General features: G+C 46.8%; 1 protein-coding gene across 1 annotated transcript in view; it reads right to left on the bottom strand.

Annotated features, from left to right (window-relative positions):
• heca (HECA ribonucleoprotein granule regulator) overlaps positions 1-27640 on the bottom strand; it is a 36903-nt gene extending 9263 nt beyond the window's left edge. Inside the window, exons 1-2 of the mRNA XM_043695337.2 lie at positions 26689-27640; positions 20365-21387 (exon numbers count right to left, since the gene is read on the bottom strand). Of these exons, the coding sequence (XP_043551272.2) occupies positions 20365-21387; positions 26689-26851 (1186 nt within the window). The 5' untranslated portion in view covers positions 26852-27640. The remainder of the gene's footprint in view (positions 1-20364; positions 21388-26688) is intronic.
• Between the last annotated feature and the right edge of the window lie 308 nt (positions 27641-27948).

A 27948-nucleotide genomic window follows, 5' to 3' on the forward strand; every position in this document is an offset into this window, starting at 1 on the left:
TTGTTACTTCTCAAAACTAGAAAACTACACTCGTATGTTATTTTTCTTTTAGAAGTACTCACAGGATATGGGCTTTGATGGCTAGGCCAGGCACTTAAAACTCATTCCTAATTACCCAGAGGGCAGTAACATTGCTGTGGGACTGAAGTCACGCGTGGGCCAGACAGATAAGGATGGCAGATTTCCTTCCCTAAAGGCCATTAGTGAACCAGATGCACAAACAGAAATTGCTGGAAAAGCTCAGCAGATCTGGCAGCATCTATAAAGAGAAATCAGAGTTAATGTTTCAGGTTGAGTGACTCTTCCTCAGAACCAGAGGGGTTTTTAAGACAATTGTCCGAGTTTACATAATCACCATCAGGTTGGCTTTCTATTCCAAATATTTCTATTAAATTCAAATTTCACCGCTGGCTGTGGTGGGATTCTGGATTACTCATCTAGAACTCTAGTAACAGTGACTACAGTTCAAAAACAGAACAGCTCACAAACTGTCAATTGCTTTGGAAGATTCTGAGGTTTTGAAAGGTGTAATATGAATGCAAATCCTTCTTTCTAAATCAGTGTTGCAGACTGCCCTAAACAGCTGCTCTGTCTATCTCACTCTCCACCCACCAACCCAGACTCAATACCTCATTTCCCGATGATTATAAAGATTCCCGGCTTCCCTTCTAAGGAGGAGGGAATGGTCACAACTCTGAAAGCCAAAACAGGATTGATCTAAATTGAAGCCTGTGCAACAGTTTCCTCAGGGTATGGAGGGCTGAGGGTGGGAAGGAGTATAACCATGTCATGGCTGAGCCTTTCCTTGCTCTGCTCCCTGGGTTCGGGAAGTGCAAATTTCCTGGTGTGAGCTCATTTCAGACAAGACTACAGTTAGGTGCACTCTACCATTGCAAAATGATTGGGGGCGAGGGGGGGGGGGGGGCAGTCCAGACTGAGGAGATAAGGAGAACTGCTTAGTCATAGAACTGTACAGACCCATGGAAACAGACCCTTCGGTCCAGCTTGTCCATACTGACCAGATATCCTAAACTAATCTAGTCCCATTTGCCAGCACTTGGCCCATATCCCTCTGGACCCTTTCTTTCATATACCCATCTAGGTGTCTTTTAAATGTTGTCATAGTACCAGCCTCCATCACCTCCTCTGGCAGGTCATTCCATACACGCACCACACTGTGCGAAAAAGTTGCCGCTTAGGTCCCTTTTAAATCTTTCCCCTTTCACCCTAAACCTATGCCCTCTAGTTCTGGACTCCCCCCATCCCCAGGGAAAAGCCCTTGTCTAGTTACCCTACCCACGTCCCTCATGATTTCATAAACCTCTATAAGGTCAGCCTTCAGCCATCGACACTCCAGGGAAAACAGCCCCAGCCTGTTCAGCCTCTCCCCTTACTCAAACCCTCCAACACTGGCAACATCCTTGTGAATCTTTTCTGAACATTTTCAAGTTTCGTAACATCCTTCCGGCAGGTCGGAGACCAGAATTCTGCTTGCGAAAGGACTGAGGACAAGAGGACATAGATTTAAAGTAATTGGCAAATAGAAGGCAAAGCAACACAAGGAGGCACAGCGAGCAGTCAGGGTCTGGAATGTAGAGTTTGAGAATGTGGTGGAGGGTCAATCAGGACCATGATCTGGAAAGGAAGAATGTATCGCAGTATCACAGTGAGAGGGCGGGGGAATGGCACAGAATGAATAGCCCATACGGAGAGAGTGTGCAGGCTAGGGATGCAAATATCACCCCCAATTTGGGGTGGCACGGTGGCTCAGTGGTTAGCACTGCTGCCTCACAGCGCCAGGGATCTGGGTTCAATTCCCACCTTGGGTGACTGTCTGTATGGAGTTCGCACATTCTCCCTGTGCCTGTGTGGGTTTGCTCCAGTTTCCTCTCACAATCCAAAGATGTGCAGGCCAGGTGAATTGGCCGTGCTAAATTGCCCACAGTGTTAGGTGCATTAGTCAGGGGTAAATAGGGTAGGGGAATGGGTCTGGGTGGGTTACTCTTTGGAGGGTCAAAGGGCCAGTTTCCATACTGTAGGGAATCTAATCAAACTAGTTTAAACTATTAAAATTAAATTGGTTAACCATTCAAATAGTAACAGGTATATTTACTAAAAGTAAAAGACCAACTAATTGCTTCTAGCTCTACACACCAAAACTGAGAAAAGAAAATGGTTAAACCCATTAGTACAACAAACTTTGTCTTAACTGGCCCCTTCTGAACTGGCAAAAATTATATCCCTCAAATACCACAAGGTTTACTGTATTATTACAACCTCCGAGTACTTAGTTGAGGGTGCAAGTGAGAAGGCTCTCTGCCGGCAAGTTTTACTTAAGTCAAAGTTGCGTTATTATTTGATTGATGCTGTAAATAAAGTACAACAACGATGTGTTTACCCCCTGCATTACATTTCAATTACTTACTGTGTATTTTTACACTGATTATGTGGCCCTTTTGATTACCCAGAATATTTGATCATCCAGCACACTCCTGTACCATAGGTGCCAATTAATAAAAAGTTTGCCTTGTGACTGTAGCCTTTAAACAAATGTCCAACTTCAAACAGATCATTATTCGCAGCGAACTGCCTGGCTTTCAGGACAATACCATACAACCTTGTCATGGTAGATGCTGCAAGACGTGTCAGAGTGTCGACACGGATACCACCATGACACATAGGAACACCTCCCACCATGTACTGGGCGGGTACTCATGTGACTCGGCCAATGTTGTCGATCTCATACACTGCAGGCAAGGATGCCCAGAGGCATGATACATTGGTGAGACCGAGCAGAGGCTACGGCAACGGATGAATGGGCACCGCACAACAATCAACAGACAGGAGGGTTCCCTCCCAGTTGGAGAACACTTCAGCGGTCTGGGACATTCAACCTCAGACCGTCAGGTGACCATCCTCCAAGGTGGACTTCCGGACAGTCAACAACGCAAAGTGGGCAAGCAGAGGCTGATAGCTAAGTTCAGTAACCATAGGGATGGCCTCAACTGGTACCTTGGGTTCATGTCACACTACAGGTGACTCCATTGCACTACACACACAGAGACAGACAGACAGACACAGACACACACACACCCTCTCTCATACACTCCCACACTCTCATCCACGCACGCATCCTCTCACAGACTTATACCTTTTACACTCACATTTACACACACTCTCACAGACAGTCATAACCACCTCCCCCCAACATGCACACACACATATGCAAGTTTGTGGGGTGAATTTGTACTTGTAGAATTACATTTTATTTTGCTCAAAAACTGTTTAAATCCATTTAAGATTCTGTAAATCCTTTTTTAGAATAGAATCAGTCTGAACATTGGGGCACAGACAGTCTCACACAGGACACTTCACACCTTCAATGCACTATCTGGGCTGACATGGCACCTATTGTTAAAGTTCACTTAAGAATGTAACTTTAAAGAAGTTCTTGAATTTACATATGAAAGAACTGAAACCAACATGTCCATTCTAAAAGATGAGAGACTTAACAAACAATTCAATATATAATTTCAGTTACATCACACTGCAAACGTTTGCTATAAATTCTGTGTCTTACAATCTTATACTCCATAACCACTGATGAAGGAGCAGCACTCCGAAAGCTAGTGCTTCCAACCTGTTGGGACTATAACCTGGTGTTGTGTGATTTTTAACATTTTATGCAATATTCTCAAATAATTTTCCAAAACGTAACTTACCTGCTGCACTTTTCTAACCTGTTTTAAACATTAACAGCAATTTATTAATGGCAAGACCATTTTCCATCCCTAGTTTGGACATGATGGGCTGAATGTTCAGTAATAATTCTGTGATGGTTTAGAGAATCAAGGATCTTTCTTCTGATCTTGCACTGGTCAGGACAATTCACAAGAATACCAATTTATGCCTGAAAACAATTGGTTGGCATGTCAACTACGATGGCAGTAGTAGCTTTGTCACAGAGAATTCCCTAGTTAATGACGCCTGCCAGGGTTTGCTTAAAGTTTAAGCCAGACCGGTCAATTCTTAATTTCTTTCAGAAATACCTCGACTGCTGAACCTGTGAATGACCGTCACCTACCTTGTTGAGTTGAAAGAGATACAGTGCACGTACATGGCTTTTCTATCGCAAATAGCAGGACGCTGTGTATGAGTAAATGTAGACTCTGGTAGACACAACTGCACCATACTGCAAGCCCAACTAACAATCCTAAATTGGTTGCCAACATAATCCATCACATACTCAGGATTATCCAGCAAATGCTGTCCAATTGCAGTGTTGTGACATTGTGCTGCCAGGTTTGCTAATGGAGACGGATTGGGGAGCAACAAGCAAGATGTGAACTGAATCCAACCAGCTGGTACTAGCAAAACCCACAACGCAGTGTCCAAAATTAACTACGGCTCCACAATTGGACAGCAGCTGCTAGATAACCCCGAGTGTGAAACATTACGCTGACAACTGATTTAGGCTCGTCAGTCAGGTTCACACTGTGGCACATACATTCATACACAGGGTCAAGTTCTTTATCAACAGATATAACATGTTTGCATCGATTTCAACTCAATAATGCAGGTAGCTACCATTCTCAGGTTCATTGCCTTGGGGGTATGCTGATCAGAGTCAACCTGCCTGGTTTAAAATTTACGAGGAGAAAGTGAGGACTGCAGATGCTGGAGATCAGAGCTGAAAATGTGTTGCTGGAAAAGCGCAGCAGGTCAGGCAGCATCCAAGAAGCAGGAGAATCGACGTTTCGGGCATGAGCCCTGGTTTAAAATTTAAACAAAGCCTAGCAGTTAACTGTCATTCATAAGTGACTGGTGCACTCTTTGTGGCCTGTACCAATCAGTACTCTCAACCCATACAGTAGAAATGCTGGAGTTCCCGTCAACGTAGCATTCTTGTGACTTGCCTGATGAATGCAGAATGTAGATGGTCGATACAATGTGTTTCTCTTAAAAAAGAAAAACTTTTCAGGAAACGTCCTCCTCTGAGTCCTCATCCTGTCTGAATCCCTCCCAGTATTAGCTCTGCTCTCCCACCGTATCCGGTGGAACCCCACCTGTGCAGCCACACATCCTGCTACAAACATGGTGCAACTATAACAAACTGTGTGCATCGCTGGAATCCACAGCGGTGGTGCTGATAGAACACACACTATTCATATTGCCACTGCTTGAGAGTCATACCCGGCAAAAATAGCAGATTATCAGGGGCTGAGTTTCCCTTGTGTGTACAGACCACTCCCTGACAACAGCAAGCCGACTGAATAAAAGTAGGATAAAGTCAGATATGGGTTTCCTACATGACAACCATTTCAGTAGCGGCTGAGCACTTTGAGATGCACAATAGTCACAAACAGCATTATGTAAATATAAGACAATGCTTCATGCTTCTCATTTTGCTAAAAATGCCCCTGCCTCTGGCTCAAATGCAACCCCCTCCCCTCACCAGTTCTGGCAAAGCAAAACCTCTTCACTATCTGTTGATACAGAAGTGAGGGTAGAGTGGAACAGAGAGCGACAGAGAGAAAATGCACACACACAAGAGACAGAAATGTATAATGGAGGGGCGGGAGGAGGGAACAAAGTAAGAGAGAAAGAAGAAACATCATATATCACGTGTAGAACTTTTGAACCGGCTCAATTTTAGACACTTCATCTCCTCTGGACCACAAATGCTGGTATGGTTAGACTGGCAGCACAGTGGTACAAAGGGCTTTTATCAGTCACTGCCTCGTCAACACTGGCACAGTCTCCTCTCAACTCAGAGAGCTCCTTAACACAGCAGGCAGGAACAGAGAGACGCTCACAATGTCGTCAACACAGTGCACTCTAACCTAAATGACGCACACATGACTTCCTATAGGAGTTCCTCATCGGAAGGGAGGGTCAGAGCAAAACGCAAACCTGCCCCAGCAACTCAAACCGAGAAAGGGAATGATTCACAGCTTGCAGCCGTGGGTCACTGACTCTATCCGGTGTCACTCAGAGAGATCCGTTAGCAGGGTCCGCACTGAGCTCGGAAGTGAGGGCATGCCCTTCGTCCACCCCCTCCTGTGCTACACTGACAAAGTAACATCAACACAGGCGTCACAATCAATCCAATGGGAAACAGTGACAGTGAGCAACAAACCTGGTTCTCGTTTGTATGCAGTAAAGAGGGATTGCACAGGCTGTCAGGAGCTACTGGATGTCCCCACGTAAGAAAGAAGGAACTAGGATCTACCCCGGGGCTGATTATCACTTAGCCTGTCATAAAATGCTTCACGAATGAATAGCCCAGTTGCTTTTAATGCAAGTGAACGTGGCAAGCTTAAAAGGGCTTATGCCCGAAACGTCGATTCTCCTGTTCCCTGGATGCTGCCTGACCTGCTGCGCTTTTCCAGCAACACATTTTCAGCTCTGATCTCCAGCATCTGCAGACCTCACTTTCTCCTTTCTTAGGAAGTGCCCATCCATGGCATTCAGTGCCCATTCCATTTGTCCTTGTGGCTTTCTAGGACACAGACAGTTAAGTCAACCAGGGAGATGGAGTCATGCACAGGTAAAACTTTGCACTCAAAGAAGGAAGGGGGAAACGATTAATATGCAGTTCAGTTAGTGAGGGGTTGCAGTCTCCTGTTTTCTAACAAAAACTAGAGCTGAAAATGTGTTGCTGGAAAAGCGCAGCAGGTCAGGCAGCATCCGAGGAGCAGGAAAATCGATGTTTTGGGCAAAAGCCCTTCATCAGAAATGCTTTTGCCCAAGACATCGATTTCCCTGCTCCTCGAATGCTGCCTGACCTACTGTGCTTTTCCAGCACCACTCTAATCTTGATTCGGATCTCCAGCATCTGCAATCCTCACTTTGTTCTTTCTTATTCATGTTCCCATCCAGTTGCCTTGTATCTGTTGCAATTGTACCAGCCTTCACCACTTCCTCTAGCAGCTCATTCCATACACGCACCACTCTCTGCGTGAAAACGTTGCCCCTTAGGTCCCTTTTATATTTTTCCCCTCTCACCTTTAACCTATGCCCTCTAGCTTTGGATTCCCCTACCCTGGAGAAAAGACCTTGTCTGTTTTATCGTATGCATGCCCCTCATGATTTTATAAACCTCAATAAGGTCACCATTCAGCCTCTGATGCACCAGGGAAAACAGCCCCAGCATATTCAGCCTCTTCCTGCAACCAATCCTGGCAACGTCCTTGTAAATCATTCAAGTAGACGTCTGATCTCAGACATCCTCAGAGGGAGGTATTCGAGTCCAGCAGCAAAAGATGCCTTGCTCCAATGAGCACTAGAGAGACCGCACCCAGAATACTGAGTACAGGCTCTGAACCCCTGGCCTGAGGAAGGACAGACTTCATATTTGTAATGGTGGGACTGTCCTACAAGGAGAGGATTGAGGGGGCTGGGCCTGTTTTCTCTGGAGTTTAGAAGAACAAACAGGGATGTCATAGAAAGCTACACGATTCTGAAAGGGACAGACAGCGTAGATACAGAAAGAAACTCCCCCCGGATCGAGAACCAGAGGACACAGCCTCAGCATCTTGAGGACACCAGTTAGAGGATTGAGGTGAGGAGGTGGGAGCATAGTTGTAACATCACTTACTAGTAATCCAGAACCTGAGGATAATACACTGGGATAACGGATTGGCTCAAACCCCTTCATGGCAGAATTTGAAATCAATTTTTAAAATTCTGGAATAAATGACCACGAAATGACTGATTGTTGTAAAAATCCATTTAACAATAACTCCTCTACTTCCACAGGAGACTACGGAAATTCAGGTTGTCTACAAAGACTCTGACCAACATTTACAAGTGCACCAGAGAAAGCATTCTATCTGGATGCTGGGTACAGCAACTCCTCTCCCCAGGGCTATAAGAAACTACATAGAGCTGTGAACATAGCCCAGACCATCAGGCAAGCCAAGCTTCCATCCATTGGCTCCATTTACACTTCCCACTACGTCCAGGAAAGCAGCCAATATCATCAAAGACCCTTCCTACCTCAGTTATAATCTCTTCCAACCTCTTCAGTCAGGCAGAAGATACAAAAGCTTAAACACACCCACCAACAGATTCAAGAACAGCTTCTTCCCTGCTGTTCTCAAACTTCTGCATGGACCTCTCAAATTTTTAATTTAATATTTATCTCGCTCATTATGCGCTTTCTCCACAGCCGTAACATTGTATTCCTCGCTCTGTCCTGTTACCCTAATGCACTGTGTGTGGTGTGATCTGCCTGAAATGCACTCAAAACAAAACTGCTCACTAGGTGTTCATAGATACATAAAGCAATAATAAATAAAATCAAATTGAGGGAAGGAAATCCATCATCCTTACCTTGCCTAGTCTATATAGGAGTCCGGAACCACAACAATGGTGGTTGATTCTTAACCTCCCTCTGGGCAATTAGGAACAGACAATAACTGTTGGGCTGAATAGCGACACCCACATCCCATTTGCGAATAAAATTAAGACAGAGGATGGTGAAACTTTGGTACTCTCTGCCCCAGATGGCAATGGGAGCTGTCATCAGTATGTCTGTGAGTGACAGATACATTTCCAGATAATAAATTATATGAAGGGACAAGGAGGGAGATGACTTTACATGCTTTAGAATGGCGGAGCCGGCTCCAGAGATGAAGGCCCATTTTTGTACCTAAGCTCCTCGTCAAACTCTGCTAGGTATTAACCCTTTCAGAGTCTTAGGCTAGACAAGCCGTCCCCAAAGGTAGCAGTCATCTGGACAGCCAACAGCGTACCAAATCTGAGAATTTCTAGCTGGTGCTCCCAGTGTCTGAGCCACAACCAGGTTGGTAGCAGCACTTCAGTAAGGATCAGGAACATCTTGCAGTAAAGGAAGACACTGTAATGTCACAGGACTAGTAACACAGAGTTCCAGGTTCAAATCCCACCACGGCACTGAGGGAATTTAAAATCAACTAACACATTTGGAAGCAATGACTGATTTCAGTGATAGTGACCAAGAAACTAACCTCGATGGTGATGAAGTCCCATCTAGTTCATTGATGGGAGGAAGTCTGCTGCTCTTACCCAGTTTAGCCTACATGTGACTCTATACCCACACCATACGGGCTCACTCTTAACTGTCCTCTGAAATGGCCAGGCAATTAAGGATGGGCAACAAATGATGCCCACCTCCTATGAACAAATAAATTAGAAGTAGGATTTTAAAGGTCTGGATAGCAGCATAAGTTAATATTTAACTGGATGAGACAGCACTGGGATTAACCGCAAACCAACCATTCACTAAACTCCCCATGCCCCGCCAATGACAATGTAAAACCCTACAATCCTGTGATTATCCCTGGTCTCAAGAACTGATGTGTAGGTTATATTTAAACACTTGCTCAACATCAAATGAAAGTGGCACTGTGTCAACATCAAACAGTATCTGGTGCCCAACATAATTCCAATCCTGAATACGCTGCCTGAAATGGTGGTGGAAGCTGTTTCAAGGCTAACATTTGAAAGGAAATCAAATACATGTGGAGAAGGGGGTGGGGAGGGGGAATGCAAGGATTTGGAGGAAGCCTATGATGTGAGGTGGGAGAATGTGTAAAATTCACCGGATTGCATTTCCAAAGAGCTAGAATCACCAGAGTGGGTCGAATGGCCATTTATGTGCTGTGTAAGGATATTCTAGCTATGGAGGAAGTGCAAAAAAGATTTATCAGAGTGATTCATGGGATGGCAGGACTAATAAATGAAGAGGGGCTGAATCAGTCAGGACTATATTCACTGGGGAGTAAGGGAAATCACACAGAAACCACTAACAGGATCAGATAAGGGAGTCCAGAACCAGGGGCCACAGTGTAAAGATATGGGGTAGGCCATTTTTAAAAACAAAAATCATTTGTGAAATGTAGGAGTCGCTGGCTGGCCAGCTTTATTGCCCATCATTGGTTGGGGCTTTGTAGTGATTGGTACAACTAATTGACTTGCTACACCATTTCAGAGGGAAATTGAGAGTCAACCACATTGTTGGTTGTGTTTATGCCAGACCAGGTGACGAAGGCAGATTTCCTTCCCTGAAGGAGATTGGTGAACCAGATGGGGTTTCACTGACAATTGGCAATGGATTCATGGTCATCAGTAGATTCTTAATTCCAGATTTTTTTAAAAAATTGAATTCAAAGTCCACCATCTAGATTGGCAAGATTCGAAACCAGGTCCCCAGAACATTAGTTGAGTTTCTGGATTAATAATCTAGCGATAACACCACTAAGCCATCACTTCCTCTTTGTCCTTGAAGGCCAAGGAGAAACGTCTTCACTCAGAGTGTTGAGCCTGTGGAATTCTCTACCACAGGAAGTGATTCAGGCAAAAATATTGGTTGCTTTTAAGGAGTTAGATATAGTGCTTAGGGCTAAGGGTGTGGGAAAAAAGCATGAGCTAGGTACTGAGTTGGAGGGACAGCTATGACCATACTAACTGGCAGAGCAGGCTCAATGGGCCGAATGGCCTACTTCTACTTTCTAGGTTGCTTGATAATTCTGTAACAGGCCGGTGAAACCTCTCCAAAGCAAGAGCATTTGTCCTGGTGGCAAACCAAACAAAGCCTGTGGCATTTGGGGTTAAGTGACCCTTCCCTCATGGGAAAGGTGGATGGTCCATGCCAAGCTCAGCATTAACCAGCTGCTAGGGCTACAGATTCATGAGATACCATGCCCAATAATGGTCCATGGCACAGCTCTGCATAAACTGACAATGCATAGCAGAAGGATTTAAACATAAGCGTTGGGTCATTGAAGAAAATGGAAGGGTGGCACTGAATGGGTTATCGTTTCACCTCCAGGGCCAACACAATTCACTCAAGATCGATGACCTCACTGTTCATTCACTCCCCGAACCAATCACAGGAGGGTTACCCCATTATGCAGGCACAGAGCACAAAAGCAAGGAGAGATTATCATGAACCTTTACAATAACGCGTTGCCTCAGCTCCAAATGGATCACAACTCTTGTTAGCACATGGGAAGGAGTAGAGATGGTCCAGAAACAGTGAATAAGGATGGTCATGGGGCAAAGGTCTTCAATAGTTCCCAAGGTTGTTCTCCTTAGAGAAGGTTAGAATGAGTTGATAGATGAACAGAGGAGACAAGAGAGAAACTCTTGCCATTGATAGAAACAACAAGAGTCTGAGCGTGCCAGCTCATGATGAATCACAGAATGGCCCAAGGAGGCCATTCAGCCCATCATGCCTGTGTCTGTGAATGGCAAAACCACAAAAAGGCGACATGAGAAAGCACTATCCTTTTAAAGGCAATAAACGATTCAATGGGGGAATGCGCTGCCTGAAGAAAGATCCAAAGCTGGTTTTCAAGACTGTACCAGATAATTGTCTGAAGAGGAAAGAAATCTGCAGGCTACAAGGAAAGGGCAGAGAGAGGGATTGCAGGGACGGGCAGCCAGCACACGATGGGCCGAATGACCTCCTCCTACGCTTGAAATGTTTTATGATCCAGTGAAAAGGGGATTCCGGTCAATAAGATAATATGAAAACTCTCATTAATCACTCTCTGAAACAGCTATCCTATGAGCCCTGCTCCGCTCCACCCTTTCCCCACAGCTTTGCAGATCCTTTTTATACAATTCCTTTGTCAGAGTGGTCATTGGATCTGCTTCCATTGCCGACTCTGGGAGCACAACCCAACAATTCACTGCATCAAAAATAAAGATGCATCTCCTCTCTGGGTTCTTCAACCTGTATCCGCCAGTTACAGACCCCCCCCCCCCCCCCCCCCCGCCAGTTTCATCTTACATCCCGTCACGATTTTGATCGTCTACAACAGTTTCTTGGTGAGGCACAGGCAACAGGTTTCTGTTCAAGTTCAACAGCTCCAGCATCAACGAATAACAAAGCAAGACTTGTATCAATGTCTGTCTGGTTGGTTCTCTCTGAAAGGCATTAACACTCAGCACTACAGAACAGTCTTACCTCTTCTTCCCACTCAATACCACTCCCATCCCACTCACCATTCTCAACGCAACTTCACTCAAGTCAACATTATCCATACACAATCCTCACAGGAAAGATGAACAGATACTCAATGGAATGGGGATACACAGCCATACATTCTAGCTAAGATCGAAGTGTGCACTGTCGGATGGTGAAGTTTGGAGGACTGAAGCCTCTGACCCTGTCTTTAATCCAAGGAGCATAGACTAATTTGTAGTAACCCCATCCCCTCCAGGACCACCAGGACTGAAAGCTTGAACGCCCCCAAAATACCAGTGACAGTCCCCAAGGTCTGCAGGTCAGTAGGATTCTGGTATTCATTGCCATTCCCATGTCTCTGATAATGGCATGTCTCAAAGGACACTGTAATTAAGAAGCGGGGGCAACACAGCATTGTCAAGCTGTCGCGCCCATAATGATGGTTTGAATAACAATCCACCATTCTCATCCCTCCCCCTCCAGGATTCCATAAAATATCCATTCACCATTACTTTCTGCTTCTTATTAAACACTTTCTTTTTTTAAACATAGTCTAGAGCAAGATGGTGTCATGTTCCAGCTAGAGTTTAAACTGGGTGCAGATAGCTAAGAGAAACAACATCGAATCACTTAAAGAACTGAGGGAGTGCTGAGTGAGAGTGAGCGAGAGGACAGTCTGACAAAGATTACACACCACAATATGCTTATCTGGCATTTTACAGGTTCTAAATAACTCAGAGCTCTATGCATACACAACATTTTGTCTGCTTTTTTTTTAACTGTGTGGGTTGGTATCTAATCATGGTTTTATGGTTAATTGATGCTTCATGACACAGGAGCAAGGTATCCACAGGCAACCCTGAGAGAAAGAGAGAGAGTCAACATCCAGAGGTAACCCTGAGACAGAGACAGAGAAAGACAGACACAGAGAGAGAGAGAGAGAGAGAGAGAGAGAGAGAGAGACAGAGAGAGAGAGACAGAGAGAGAGACAGAAAGAGAGAGTCAACATCCAGAGGTAACCCCGAGACAGTGTGTGTCAACATCCTCAGGTAATCCCCCGTGACAGCGTCAATATTCAAAGATATGGCCCGGCAGTGGGTCAATATCCATAGGTAATCTCCCGGGAGAGTATCAAATATTCAAGGGGTTCCAAGGAAGCTATCATATTCACCACAGGAGGAATTTTACGATTCTAAATACACTGTCAGTTCTGTGCACAAAATCATGTCACCACAATACCAGAAACACACCTTGCTTGGACTCTGCAGCAGAACAGTCGCCTATCAGAACACCCCACCCCCTCCCCCCTCCGAAGCTCATGGCAGGGCTTTGATTAAATGCCTGGAGAAAGTGGACTATTCCAGTGACAGCTGCCAAATGTAGAGAATCACTCAGGCGGTAAGGAACCCCTGCTGCAGCCAGACATTAGGACGCGGGGCTGAGAGCTCCCGGGTCCTCCAGCCCCAGAATGGAGCGGAATTAATTCTCGAGTGCGGTGGCCTGCAAGACCTCTTCCAGCTCAACACTCCCCGCCCATGGCCAACAGTGCAAGGCAAGTGTATCAAACGCCACTGGGGACTTCTCCTGGAATAGGCAACGCAGATGGATCCAGCGATCTGCACACAAAGGAGTAAGGAAATAAACTCTTCCAGCCCAGCAACACGCATCGCCCAAAGACATCGGTGCTCCTTCAAATCTCGACACCTGTCTATCCCCAATTTCCATCGCTCCACTGTTGACAATTGCACATTCAGCTAAGTCTGTCTTATGTCGTGGAACTTCCTCACTTAAAATATCCTTTCTCTCCCTCTCCTCTAAGGAAATTCTGTTTGAGAATCTGCACTCATCTCTTCTTTTGAGGTTCAGTGTCAAATGTTGTATTCGAACACTCCTGCACTGAGCCTTTGGGATATTTGACTGTACTGACGGTGCTATATGAATGCAGATTAATCATCATTAGTAAGAATCAGAGTTCACCAATGAACACCTCCCATTCATTCCGCCCAGACAGTATGAAACATATTACACTGGTGGAAACAAGCAATGCTTTTCAGTTCAAAAGATGCTGTTTAATCCCTACCAAGCCGCTTTGTCCATCAGTCACTTTCTGCGCTCTGCTGTCATAGAATCATAGCACCCCTGCAGTACAGAAGAGGCCATTCAACCCACTGAGTCCACACCGACCTTCCAAAAAGTATCCCACCCAGACCAGAAATCCGCCAACCCCATATCTCTGTAACTCCACACTTACCACAGCTAGCCCTACACATCACTGGACATTATGGCAATTTACTATGGCTAATCCATCTAGCCTGCACATCCCTGGACGCTATGGGGCAATTTAGCATGGCCAACCCACCTTACCTGTACAGTAGTGCTAACCACTGTGCCACCGTGGGCGGCACGGTGGCACAGTGGTTAGCACTACTGCCTCACAGCGTCAGAGACCCGGGTTCAATTCCCGCCTCAGGCGACTGACTGTGTGGAGTTTGCACGTTCTCCCAGTGTCTGCGTGGGTTTCCTCCGGGTGCTCCGGTTTCCTCCCACAGTCACAAAGATGTGCAGGGTCAGGTGAATTGGCCATGCTAAATTGCCCGTAGTGTTAGGTAAGGGGTAAATGTAGGGGTAAGGGTGGGTTTCGCTTCGGCGGGTCGGGGTGGACTTGTTGGGCCGAAGGGCCTGTTTCCACACTGTAATCTAATCTAATCTAATCTTCGGACTGGGGGAGGAAACCGGAGCACCCAGCGGAAACCCCCACAGACACGGGGAGAATGAGCAAACTCCACACAGATAGTTGCCCGAGGTTAGAATCAAACCCAGGTCCCTGACGCTGTGAGGCAGCAGTGCTAACCACTGGGCCACCATGCACACAACACTGATACAGAATGTCAATAAGTGACTTCAACACAATATACACTGTGTTACTCACTGGCTACATGGAAAACAAAATCAGGATATGGTACACATTACAAATGGCCAGGTAACCAGCTGCAGTGTGCTGCTGATGTCTGAGAGTGATACCTAGCTGTCAATCCCTTAAGGAGAATGGCCTCCAGGCAGAGTTGCATATACTGCTCATTCCTCACTGCCCAGGGCAAGTGGTGGAGAATTCAACAAACAGATTGACTGCCTTGATGACTTCAGAGGATCATTAACACGACACAGAGTGTAAGAGCAGGGAGGTGATGCTGGAACTCAATAAAACATTGGTTAGTCCACAGCTAGAGTACTGTTTGCAGTCCTGGAATCCATGTTATAGGAGGGATGTGATGGCACTGGAGAGGGTGCGGAGGAGATTTACCAGGATGCTGCCTAGGCTGGAAGGTTTCAGTTACGGAGTGAGACTGGGCAGCCAAAGAACTGCCGATGTTGGAGAGCTGAAACCAAAACAGAAATTGCTGGAGAAACTCATTAGGTCTGGCAGGACCCGAGTGAAGAAAACAGTGAAAGTTTAGAGTATAGTGACTCTTCACAAGAACTATACAAGGCTATAGGCCAAATGTTGGAAAATGGGATTACAATAATTAGCTGGTTGTTTTTGACCAGTAAGGATATAATGGGCCGAAGGGCCGTTTTCTTTGCTATAGATCTCTATGACTCTAATGTCAGAAATCCGAGCTGGACCAAACCATTTGAACCCTCATCTTGGCTCGGTTGGTGATAATAATAATGGCTGCTCTTCCATATTGGTAACACATTCCTGTTCTGTCTCCCAGACCCATTAAAGCACAAAACTTTCAGCCAACCTCCCTTGTGGTTATATTCAGTGTCTGAACCTCTACAACTGTTTAGAGGCAGAGTGTTCCAAAGGTGTTCCGAATGCCTCTGTCGGGGAGAATTCCTCTTCAATTCAGAACTGATCAGGCAAATCTTCATTCTGACACTGTGGTCAGGATCCTACTAAAAGCCAAATGTTCTTGAACTGCAGCCACGCTTTAGCAGACTGGTGCAAACACCAGGTTTCATTCAGATTTTATGACAATCAACCATTCCCCAGACGTTTTGAGGCCAGCTTTTGTTCATTTCTGAAAAAGTGAAATCATGGTTCCGCCGGGGGGAGGAATTTGAAGAGTTAATCATTAAATTATTAATCCCCAAACTTAACCATGTCAACTCGGATTTACTTATAATCAGTTTCAGCAAGAATGAGGAAGTTGGAGCAGTGAATGCTGTGGGGAAGTGGAGTTAAACACTGCAGTTTCATTGCAACAGTGCAGTGACTTCTCCGTCCTTTCAACTGTATTGGCTTCTGGTCCAGCAATGCCTCAAATTTAAAGATTTCCTCCTGGTTTTCGCATCCTTCCATGGCCTCAACCTCTCCCTGGCTGTGTAATCTGTTCCAGCTTGAGATCTCTTCATTTCCTCCAATTTTTTTTTATTAGACTAGATTCCCTACAGTATGGAAACAGGCCCTTCGGCCCAACAAGTCCACACCGACCCTCCAAAGAGTAACCCACCCAGACCCATTCCTCTACCCTGTATTTACCCCTGACTCATGCACCTAACACTGTGGGCAATTTAGCATGGCCAATTCACCTGACCTGCACATCTACGGACTGTGGGAGAAAACTGGAGAACCCAGAGGAAATCCACGCAGACATGAGGAGAATGTGCAAACTCCACACAGACAGTCACCCAAGGCGGGAATTGAACCTGGGTGCTAACCATTGAGCCACCGTGCCACCCATTCTGGTCTCTAGAACGACCCAAATTTAAGGCTTGAGCCCTAAGCTCTCAAACAGTTCTGGAATACAGTCCCCTTCTTTACCCCCTTTAAAATGCATGAAATCGCCCTCTTTGACCATAGGGGAGTCTGAAACTAGAGGGCATGGGTTTAGAGTGAGAGGGGAAAGATTTAAAAGGGACCTGAGTGGCAACCTTTCCATACAGAGGGTGGTGCGTGTATGGAATGAGCTGCCAGAGGAAGTAGTAGGGCTGGTATACTAACAACACTTAAAAAGGTATTTGGATGGGTAAATTAATAGGAAGGGTTTAGAGGGATATGGGCCAAACGCTGGGAAATGGGACTGGATTAATTTAGGTTATCTGGTCGGTATGGATGAGTTGGACCGAGGGGTCTGTTTCTGTGCTGCACAGCTCTCTGACTCGGTTTGTCTGAATATTTGTCCTATAACTCAATTCATACAACATGACATCAAGAAATGGCCAAAAACACTGGACACCACAAATGTTATGGATCCTGACATGAGCCCAGCAATAGTAGTGAATACTTGTGCTCCAGAATTATGTGCAGCCTTAGCCAAGCTGTTCCGGTATAGCTACACGTCTGTACCCCTTCTCTGTATACAAGTCTCCCTGTTTCATGCCAACTGTCCAAATACAGTAACTACAAGAGCAGAAGCTGGGAATACTGCAACAAATATCTCACTTCCTGACTCCCCAAAGCCTGTCCACCATCTAGGAGGCAAAGGTCATGAATATGATGGAATATTCCCCACTTGCCTGGATGGGTGTAGCCCCAACAACACTCAAGTTCGATTCCATTCAGGACAAAGCAGCCCGCTTGATTGACACCACATCCACAAGCATCTCCCCACCACCGGCACTCAGTAGCAGAACTGTGTACTATCTACAAGGAGCATGGGGAAATTCACCAAGGGTCCTCAGACTGCACCTTCCAAACTCACAACCACTTCCATCCAGAAGGATAAGGGCAGCAGATACCTGGGAACACCACCGTCAGCAAATTCCCAGCTGAGCCACTCACTGTCCTGACTTGGAAATATACTACAATTTCTTCACTTTCACGGTGTCAAAATCCTGGTTCCCTAATGAAGGACTTTTGCCCGAAATGTCGACTCTGCTGCTCCTCAGATGCTGCCTGACCTGCTGTGCTTTTCCAGCGACACACACTCTCGACTCTGATCTCCAGTATCTGCAGTCCTCTTTGCCTGGAAATCCCCCCCGCCTCATGAGGACCATGAGTGACCATATATGATTAGGACAGGTTTGGAGGGATATGGGCCAGGTGCTGGCAGGTGGGACTAAATGGGATTGGGATATCTGGTTGGCATGGACAGGTTGGACCGAAGGGTCTGTTTCCATGCTGTACATCTCTATGACTCTATGACTACAACAGTACAAGGAGGCAGCTCAATACCACCCCCTGTAGGCAATTAGGGATGGGGCAGTAATACCCAAACTCCATGAATGAAGAAAAAAATCACTTTTTGTGGCTCAATGTTATATTTTGCTTAAGGTGATTGTGTGAAACACTTTGGGACATTTTATTGTATTAAAAGATGCTAGATCAACAGAAGCTGTTGAACACACAAAACACAAAACTGCTGATGCTGGAAATCGCAGACCAAAAAATAAAGCAGAAATTGCCAGAGGAACTCAGCAAGTCTGGCAACATCAGAGAAAGCAGAGCTAACGTTTCGGGTCCAGTGACCCTTCTTCAGAGTCTGGAACATTAACTGATCAGATCATCTCAACTCTCGTGATAAAGCAGCTCCATAGGGGCGGCACAGTGGCTCAGTGGTTCGCACTGCTGCCTCACAGCACCAGGATCCCAGGTTCGATTCCAGCCTTGGGTGACTGTCTGTGTGGAGTTTGCACATTCTCCCCGCGTCTGGGTATTCCAGTTTCCTCCCACAGTCACAAAGATGTGCACGTCAGGTTAATTGGACAGAGGGAAATTGGTCTGGGTGGGTTACTCTTCGGAGGGTCAGTGAGGACTTGTTGGGCCAAAGGGCCTGTTTCCACACTGTAGGAAATCTAATCTAATCATAATCACATCATTCTTGTTTTTGGGGGACGGCATGGAGGACTGGAGAGAGGGAGAGAGAGGTTTCGACAAGGAGCAATCATGTGTTAGAGACTCATCACAACAGAGAGATGATAGCTCAGTGGCATTATCACTGGACTGTTAACCTAGAGAACCAGGTAATGCTGTGGCAACTGGGTTCAAATCCTGCAATGGCACGTGGTGGTATTTGAATTCAATAAAAATCTGGAGTTGACGAATCTGTTGCTGACTGTCAGAAAATCCCGTTTGGTTCACTAATGCCCATTAGGGAAGGAAACTGCCATCCTTACCTGGACTGGCCTATGTGCCACTCCACAGCCAATGTAGTTGACTCTTAAATGCCCTCTGGATAATTAAAATTAAGTAATAAATGTTAGTCTATCCCATTAATTAATTTTTTTAAAAGTGTAAGTCAGAGATAATTTAGCAAGTTTTGAGAAGATTTGTAGTTCAAGTTGAGGTTCTGGATGTAGGTTTGCTCGCTGAGCTGGAAGGTTGGTTTTCAGACGTTTTGTCACCAAACTAGGTAACATCTTCAGTGAGCCTCCGAATGAAGCACCAGTGGTGTAGCCCGCTTTCTATTTATGCATTTATCAACAAACACACTGACTTGGACCCATTTACCATCCCCTGAGAAAAAGTACAGGAAATGACATCAGAATAGGAAATGATGTCACCACAGGAAATGACACCACCAACCCAAGGAAACTTAAATATATAAATAGAAAATGGGCTACACCACCAGTGCTTCATTCGGAGGCTCACTGAAGATGTTACCTAGTATGGTGACAAAACATCTGAAAGCAAACCTTCCAGCTCAGTGAGCAAACCTACATCCAGGACAGAGACAACTTCTTTGACACATGGAGTATTAACAATTATTGCTGGATTTCTTTTTGAAACATAACCCATTGAACAGGTACCAGGTCTGGATGTCCTGAAGGGGGAAAAGTGAGGACTGCAGATGCTGGAGATCAGAGTCGAGAGGGTGGTGCTGGAAAAGCACAACAGGTCAGGCAGCATCCGAGGAGCAGGAGAATCGATGTTTCTGGCATGATCTCTTTCAGAGCACAGGCAAGCCTCATTCCTGATGAAGAGCTTATGCTCGAAATGTTGATTCTTCTGCTCCTCGGACGCTGCCTGACCAGCCATGCTTTTTCAGCGCAACACTCTCCGTTCTGAAGAAGGGTCACTGGACCCTTCACTGCTTTTCTGATTAGATTAGATTCCCTACAGCGTGGAAACAGGCCCTTCGGTCCAAAAAGTCCACACCAGCCCTCCAAAGAGTAACCCACCCAGACCCATTTCCTTCTGAGTAATGCAACTAACACTATGAGCAATTTAGCTTGGCCAATTCACCTAACCTGCATATCTTTAGACTGTGGGAAGAAACCGGAGCACCCGGAGGAAACCCACGCAGACACAGGGAGAATGTGCAAACGCCACACAGACAGTAGCCAGAGGCTGGAATCAAACCTGGGACCCTGGTGCTGTGAGGCAGCAGTGCTAACCACTGAGCCACTGCGCCGCTCTCCACAGATGCTGCCAGACCTGCTGAGTTTCTCTAGCAATTTCTGTGCTTGTTGCAATAGAAGGCTGTGCACAAAGGAAGCAGTGAACTGAACGGACCTACCTTGGAGGTGACAAGGGACGTCATACTCAATCTCGTCATGTCTGGAAGGGCTGAGAAACAGAGTGCCGTCCACCAGTGGGAAGAGTTCAAAGACCGGCAGGACCTTGTGGCACAGCGCACAGTTCACCACGTTCCTCTGACTGGCGCTGAGCGCAGCCAGGATGAACTTCCTCAGCTCCTCACCCTGGCCAACCTGGGCATCGTCCTCCATGCGAACATGGTACGTGTTCATCTTGTGCTTGGGCACGTGGGTGAGCAGCTCAGAGAGGTCCAGGCGGCGCAGGAACTGCACCGGAGAGTCCAGGGCGCCCAGGCGGGGAGCCACGGCACCCAACTCCGACTGGCTGTAGCGCCCGCCCCCGCTGGGCATCAGCTTGCGGCAGGGCTCCCCGTGAAGCGCCGTCTTGAGGAACTCGCCCAGGTGCCGGGAGCCACGGGGCCCGCCAGCGGAGAAGGAGAGGTAGGGGTGAGCCGGGGGCGGAGGGGACGGCTCAGGGGGGGAGCCGCACGGTGACCTGAAGTGCTCCTTGTGGCTGGGGGTCTGGACGCCAGCCGCCCCCTTCTCCTGAGAGTTCTGCCGATCGGTAGAGTGCCGCCGCTGGGCCTCGTGGGAGCGGGGCGCCCGGTTGAGCTTGCACTTCTTGCCCTCCTCGGGCAGCGGCTCGCCAGCCTTGGCGCCCACCTTCTTCTTCTTGTCGTCCTGCCTCCGCCGGGCCTGGTACCAGTCCACGTCCTTCTTCAAGTGGCCCTGGCCGCAGCGACAGGAGCAGAAGCGGAACGCCAGGTCGTAGCCCTTCTTGGTCCACATGTTCTGACGGCACTGCTTCTCGTTCCAGCTGCGGGCGCGGCCGATGCAGTTGAACTGCACCAGGATGCTGCTCTCCCACTCGTAGAAGCACTGCAGGTGCATCCAGTTGCCAAACGGGCAGTGCTCGTTGTTGCAGACCACGCGCTGGTAATCGTCCTTCTCCAGCTCCACCGGCCTGCCAAAGCTGCACACCAGCGGCGAGGCGCACGAAGCCTCTGTGGAACAACAACAACAGGTGAGTACTCATTACTGGATCCACAGCAGGGAATGTGGGGGATGCCCCATTATAGAACAACGCTCTATAACGGTACACGCATCAGGGTTCAAGAAGCTAAAGAACAGCAAACCTTCCCTTAACCAGCACCCTCGATAAACCAGCCAAGTATTTTTATACCTCAAATATTTCAAAGTTTACTATATTATTCTGTCCAATTGTTAGAATTATATTTTTATTACCTCAGTGTAAATATGTGCGTGGCTCAATCAGGTGGTTAGACCACTTTTGGAATACAGCATTCAATCCTGGTCTCCCTGTTACAGGAAGGATGTCATGAAACTTGAAAGGAGATCAGAAAGGATTTACAGGAATGTTGCCAGGGTTGGAGGGTATGAGCTTTCCCTAGAGCATCAAAGGTTGAGGGGTGACCTTACAGAGGTTATAAAATCATGAGAGGCATGGATAGGATGAATAGACAAAGTCTTTTCCCCAGGGTGGGGGAGACCAAATCTCGAGGACATAGGTTTAAGGTGAGAGGGAAAAGATTTGAAAGGGACCAAAAGGACAGATTTTTCACGCAGTGGTTGGTGTGTGTATGGAATGAGCTGCCAGAGAAAGTTATGGAGGCTGGTACAATTACCTTTAAAAGGCATCTGGGTGGGTAACATGAATAGGAAGGATTTAGAGGGATATGGACCAAATGCTGGCCAACGGGACTAGATTAATTTAGGATATCTGGTCCACATGGACAAGTTGGACTGAGGGGTCTGTTTCTGTGCTTTACAACTCTATAACTGGCCAGACAAAATATCAATTTCGTGTTGATTCACTTTTGAGTCAATTTCTCCTCAAACACCACAATCTACCAAGATGTCTGAGTAGTCAATGATGGGGTGTGTGAGAAGGGTCTGTGTCGGTAAGTTTATTTAAGGTAAGGTTGCATTATTGTTTAAGTGATTGGCGCCGTAAATAAAGAATAACAATGACGTGTATACCCCACTCATTACATTTCTATTAATCAGAGTGCGTGTTTACATTGGTTACATGGCCCTTGTGATTATCCGAACTATCTGATCAACCAGTACACTCCTGGTCCCACTGGCATCTATTCACAGGTTTTCTGTATTTGTGTTCGTTTTTGTGTGCCTTTTCAATGTCAGGACAGCCCCAAAGCCAAGTTCACAGAATCACAAAATAAAGCAAAAGAACTGCGGATGCTGGAAACCTGAAACAAAATCCAATATTGCTGGTGAAACTCATGAGGTCTGGCAGCATCTGTGGAGAGAGAGAAAGCAGAGTTCATGTTACCAGTTGAGTGACCCTTGCGCGGACGAAGGGGTCCCTGGACTCAAAACGTTAACTCTGCTTTCTCTCCGCAGGTGCTGCCTGACCTGCAGAGTTTCTCCAGCAATTTCTGTTCTTGTTTCACAAAATCAAGTAAGTGTTTACAGCACAGGAGGAGGCCATTTGGCCCAGGGTACTGGCGCTCATTAAATAGACATCATTATCTGGTCGCAAACTGCTGCTTTCTCCCCATACCCTTGCACAATAATCCAAAATAATCAGCCAATGGCCCTCTCGAATGCTTCAATTGAACCCCTGGCTGACTTGATTGGTCTACGATCAAGCCTAGGCTAAACTCCACTCTCTGTTAATGCACGGTGATTCTGAAATATTGCCCAATAATGCAGGCTTACAATTGTGAAAGACTGGGGAAGTTTCTAGCTAACTGTGCTGCACTCTCCCAGTTGGGTATTTCCCTGACAGTAATATGCAGTGACAAAGCATGCAGAAAAAGTAGACCATCCTGAGTCCCATGGAGAAGGTGCAGTCAGACAAGTGCGAGCTGCAGTTTAGCGCTAACCAGCACCGACCATCCTGACAGTCAGTCCATGGATACCGTCCCTCATCCAACTCAAAGCTCTTCCCATAGTCGGGAAGTCCAACAGCCCCATTCCCAACTCCCCCACAGCTGCTCACTATTGGATTCAAACACAAGCAGAAACGTAGCTGGGGGGGGTACCACAGTGACAGAGCAGCTCCCGGAAGAAGCAGCAAAGCATTCCGAAAGTTTTCCAGGTGGATCTCAGCAATTGTGGCCTGTTCGTACAATACAGCAGCCATACACGCATCCAAATTTGGAGCAGGAATAGGCCACTCTGCCATTGGATCAACCATGTCTGATTTGATTACTCCATATTTCTGCTATATGACCCCCCGCCCCCATAGTCTTTCACCCAACCATGCTTACCAAGAGTCCACGTCTGTTTTAGATATTCAAGGACTCTGCTTTCCCTGCCTCAGACTGATCACCCTCTGAGAAAAAAAAAAGTTCATGCTTTAAATGAGCTCCCATGTAATTTTAAACAGTGAGCCCCCCCCCCATTCTATATTCTCCAACAATAGGAAACATCCTCGTCACACACTGTCAAGAGCCCTCAAGATCTTGTATGTTTCAATCAAATTACGTATCACACTTCTTAACTCCATAGATATAAGCTAACCTTTCTTCATAGCACAATCCACCCATTCCAGTTGTTCATCTGTTAAAACCTCTGAACTGTTTCTAATGCATTCAGATCCTTCCTTAACTAAGATGACCAATTCCCTACACAGTACTCCGGATGGGGTCACACCAGGGTCCTGTAAAAGCCAAACATAACCTTCCTGCTTCTGTATTCAATTTCCCTCGCAACTAAGCTGAGTCTCAAACTCAGACATTTACAACTGGGAAGGAGACCATTTGGCCCATCTTATCTGTGCTGGCTGACAAGGAGCCATCCAGTCTAATCTCTCTTTCCAGTTCCTCGGTCTGTAACAGCGTAGGCTGGGGCCCATTGAATGCAGATTGCTACCACCCTCTTAGACAGTGAGTACTAGACTCTCACTACCCTCTGGGTGAAAATATTTTCCCTCAAATCGCACCCAAACGTATCATTCAAAACCCCTCCCTCTCTTCCGCCAACACCTCCCCCACCCCAGCTATGCCCTGTTGACCATGTGCTTCATCACAATGCAGCTCTTGACCACTCTAATCGAGACCACCCATTTTTATACACTTATGAGATTTTCCCCAGTGAACAATCGCAGCTTCTCTTATCTCCTTTAACCTGCTCCTTAAAACCAACCTCTTCGACAAAGCTCTCAGTCACTTGTGGTGGATATACGGAACGCTCTGCCCCAGGAGGCAGTGGAAGCCAAGAATCACGATCAAGAGATGGATAGAGCTCTTAAAGATAGTGGAACCAAGGGTTATGGGGATAAGGCAGGTACAGGATACTGATTGTGGATGATCAGCCATGATCATAATTAATGGTGGTGCTGGCTCGAAGGGCCGAATGGCCTATTCCTGCACCTATTGTCCATTGTCTCAAATGGCACCTTACTTGGCTTGGCAACAAATTCTGAAGTTATGAAATATCTTAGATCTTTTTAAACCACTTTAGAGATGCTATTTACGAGGCCATTCAGCCCCCCAAAGCCCACTCTGCCATTCAATAAGATTTGGTTTTGGCCTTAACTGCACTTTTTTTAGATTTGTTGAATCATTTGGTGCACGTGAGTGTCGCTGGCTGGGTCAACATTTATGGCCTGTCCCTAGTTGCCCCTTGAGAAGGTGGGGGTGAGCTGCCTTCTTGAACCCCTGCAGTCCACCTGCTGTGGGTTGACCCACAATGCCATTAGGGAGGGAATTCCAGGATTTTGACTCAGCTGCAGTGAAGGAACAGCGATATATTTCCAAGTCAGGATGGGGAGTGGCTTGAAGTGGAACTTGCAGATGGGGGGTGATCTTGCATATTTACTGCCCTTGTCCCACCTGTGTCCCGTTACCCTCAACTCCCTCGGTCAGTCAAACAATCTCTGATCCTTGAATATATACACAATCCCCTGCTCTCTGCAGACAACAATTCTAAAGACCAACTACCCCATGAGAGAAAAAAATTTCAATCTCCAATTTAAATGCTGTTCCCTCCCCCACCCGTATTCTGACACTGTCCTCTTTGGTATTAAACTTCCCACAGAGAAAAATGTGAACAATATTGACAGGTAAAGAAGATATTCTGTTCCCACTAGTTGTTATGTCAGTAACACAGGGTCACTGGCAGCAAGAGAGCTCGGAGTGAGATGAGGAGAAATCTCTTTACTCAGAAAGTTGTTGGGATTTGGAATGCGCTGCCTGTGAGAGTGGTGGAGGTGGATTCCATAGGAGGTTTCAAAAGAGAACTGGATTCATAGTTAAAACCAATGAATTTACAGGGCAATGGAGAACAGGACTAGCTGAATAGCTGGTACCGACATGGCGGATCGAATGGCCTCTTTCTGTACTGTAAAAATTCAATGTTTCTGTGAAACCCCTTCCAGTATCTAGCCTCTCAAGTCCCCACAAAACCTTATTGTTGTTGATTTACATGCACAGAATCTCCAATGGCTGCAAAGCATTTTTGGGGCATACTGAAAGTCGTGAAAGACGCTATGTAAATGCAAATCTTTCTCCCCGCTATATTAAACAATGGCAGCTACTCTCCCGGCTGAGCGAAAAGGATGTCCACTCATGGGTCTTTTAGTTCATCTGAACCATCTGCAGGGCTCAGGAAAGTTTGTAACCCACAAGTTGCTGATCTTACCCCAGCCCCAAAGCAAGAATAAGCAGTATGCTCGCCACAATTACTTTCCCCCAAGTTAGAAAAACAGGAGTGTTACTGGGACAGTGTTCCTCGTACTCTATGAACTCTCCTGTCTGCAGAGTTTGGCTGTCACACCACATGTTGCCGCCTCCCGTTGTGGAACAGCTCGTCCGATCATCCAGAGGGTATTCTGGCTCATCCCAATAGAAATCCCGCCTTCGGGGCAGAAAGAAAAGTATTTTTTCCCCCTTAGATCTTACTGGCAAGAAATGGGTTAAAGAGGAAATACTTGTAACTGGTTAAGGTAGACATTCTCCCCAGTGGATTGATTGGCCAATCTCTCCCAATCGCATAAATAGGAGCGTGGACGGGATGGTGTTTTTGTTAGACAAATCACTAACCAATTTAAATACTGAACACTGTCAGAGGCCCCTAACCACAGTGATATCGGATGGAACAGGAACGCTGATATCAGAGGTTATTTGCATATTTTCGTTTTTTAAAAAAACAGCCTCACTTTGCATATTTTCCATCAAAACTGAAAGTACTTTGCAAAAAAAAGCTTCCTGCTCCGCTGTAAAATGAAAAGCGACAGGCTTTGCAAGGCTGTGACCTGCTGGACTTGGACTGGTTTAGAGGGGTTTTGTTGTTACATTCTGGTTCTGCCCTCTCACCGTGATCGTTGCCTGTTTCCGACTGGCCCAAAGCAGCGCCTCCGGCCGCCGATCCTGCTGCTCCGGCCGACAAGGCGGCAGCTCCGGCCGCAGCCTCCTGCTCGTCTCCGCTGCTGTTGGTGCGCTTGTTTTTCCTGCCCTTGGCGTTCTTCTGGTTCGGCATGGTCCGGGGCTAATGCAGCTCCGGGCTCGGTTCATCCGCCTTGCTGAAGCTTCTCTGGCTCCCCGCTTCCCTTGTTTATCCCTATCCGCCTCTATTAATGTATATTTGTGTGTATTCCCGTCGTCACAGCGATTCTCCACCTCCCCGTCTCTGGACAGTGCAGGCAGCGCCTACGCGCTGTGCACAGAGAAGGCGTGTCTAATGGCGCCTCCCATAACCACTGCAAGAGAATAGATCAGGCTCCCTTCCCCGGGCCAACGTTCCAAACCCTAATGTATCAATGTTCCTTCCCCGGGCCAACGTTCCAAACCCCAATGTATTAACGTTCCTTCCCCGGACCAACGTTCCAAACCCTAATGTATCAATGTTCCTTCCCCGGGCCAACGTTCCAAACCCTAATGTATCAATGTTCCTTCCCCGGGCCAACGTTCCAAACCCTAATGTATCAATGTTCCTTCCCCGGGCCAACGTTCCAAACCCTAATGTATCAATGTTCTCTCCCTGGGCCAATGTTCCAGACCCCGATGGATCAATGTGCCGTATCCGCTTTCGCTCCAAAGATGCGACAGCATCTATTTTCCTTCCCCATTTCGCTGAAATCACTTCGCTGTCAGCTCCTCACCTTCCTTGTCCGACTGGTTTGAGCTGCGCCAGCGCATTCCACGCAAGGATTGGTTTGCTCAGCTGTCAGTCAAACGGATGTCCAGAATGGGACCTCCCCCTATGTATAAAACGGACCAGGTAGGTAAACAAGGCATGCAATTTCCCTTCCCACGTGGTTAAAGATGCCCTCCAACACATCTGGTCCACATCCCGCCCCTCCGCCCTCAAACCCCACCCCTCCAACAAGAACAGATCCTCCCCCCACCCCGTGTTAACCTTCCACCCAACCAACCTTCGCATAAACCACATCTCCTTTCCACCACCTCCAAACGGACCCCACCACCAGGGATGTATTTCCCTCTCCACCCCTTTCCGCCTTCCACAAAGACCTTTCCCTCCGTGACTACCTGGTCAGGTCCACACCTCCCAACAACCCACCCTCCCATCCTGGCTCCCATCCTGGCACCTTCCCCTGCCACCGCAGGAACTGCAAA

The sequence above is a fragment of the Chiloscyllium plagiosum genome, unplaced genomic scaffold, assembly GCF_037043375.1.
Source record: "Chiloscyllium plagiosum isolate Xiang-an unplaced genomic scaffold, Cpla_swu_hap1 HiC_scaffold_10, whole genome shotgun sequence".
Classification (NCBI taxonomy): Eukaryota; Metazoa; Chordata; class Chondrichthyes; order Orectolobiformes; family Hemiscylliidae; genus Chiloscyllium; species Chiloscyllium plagiosum.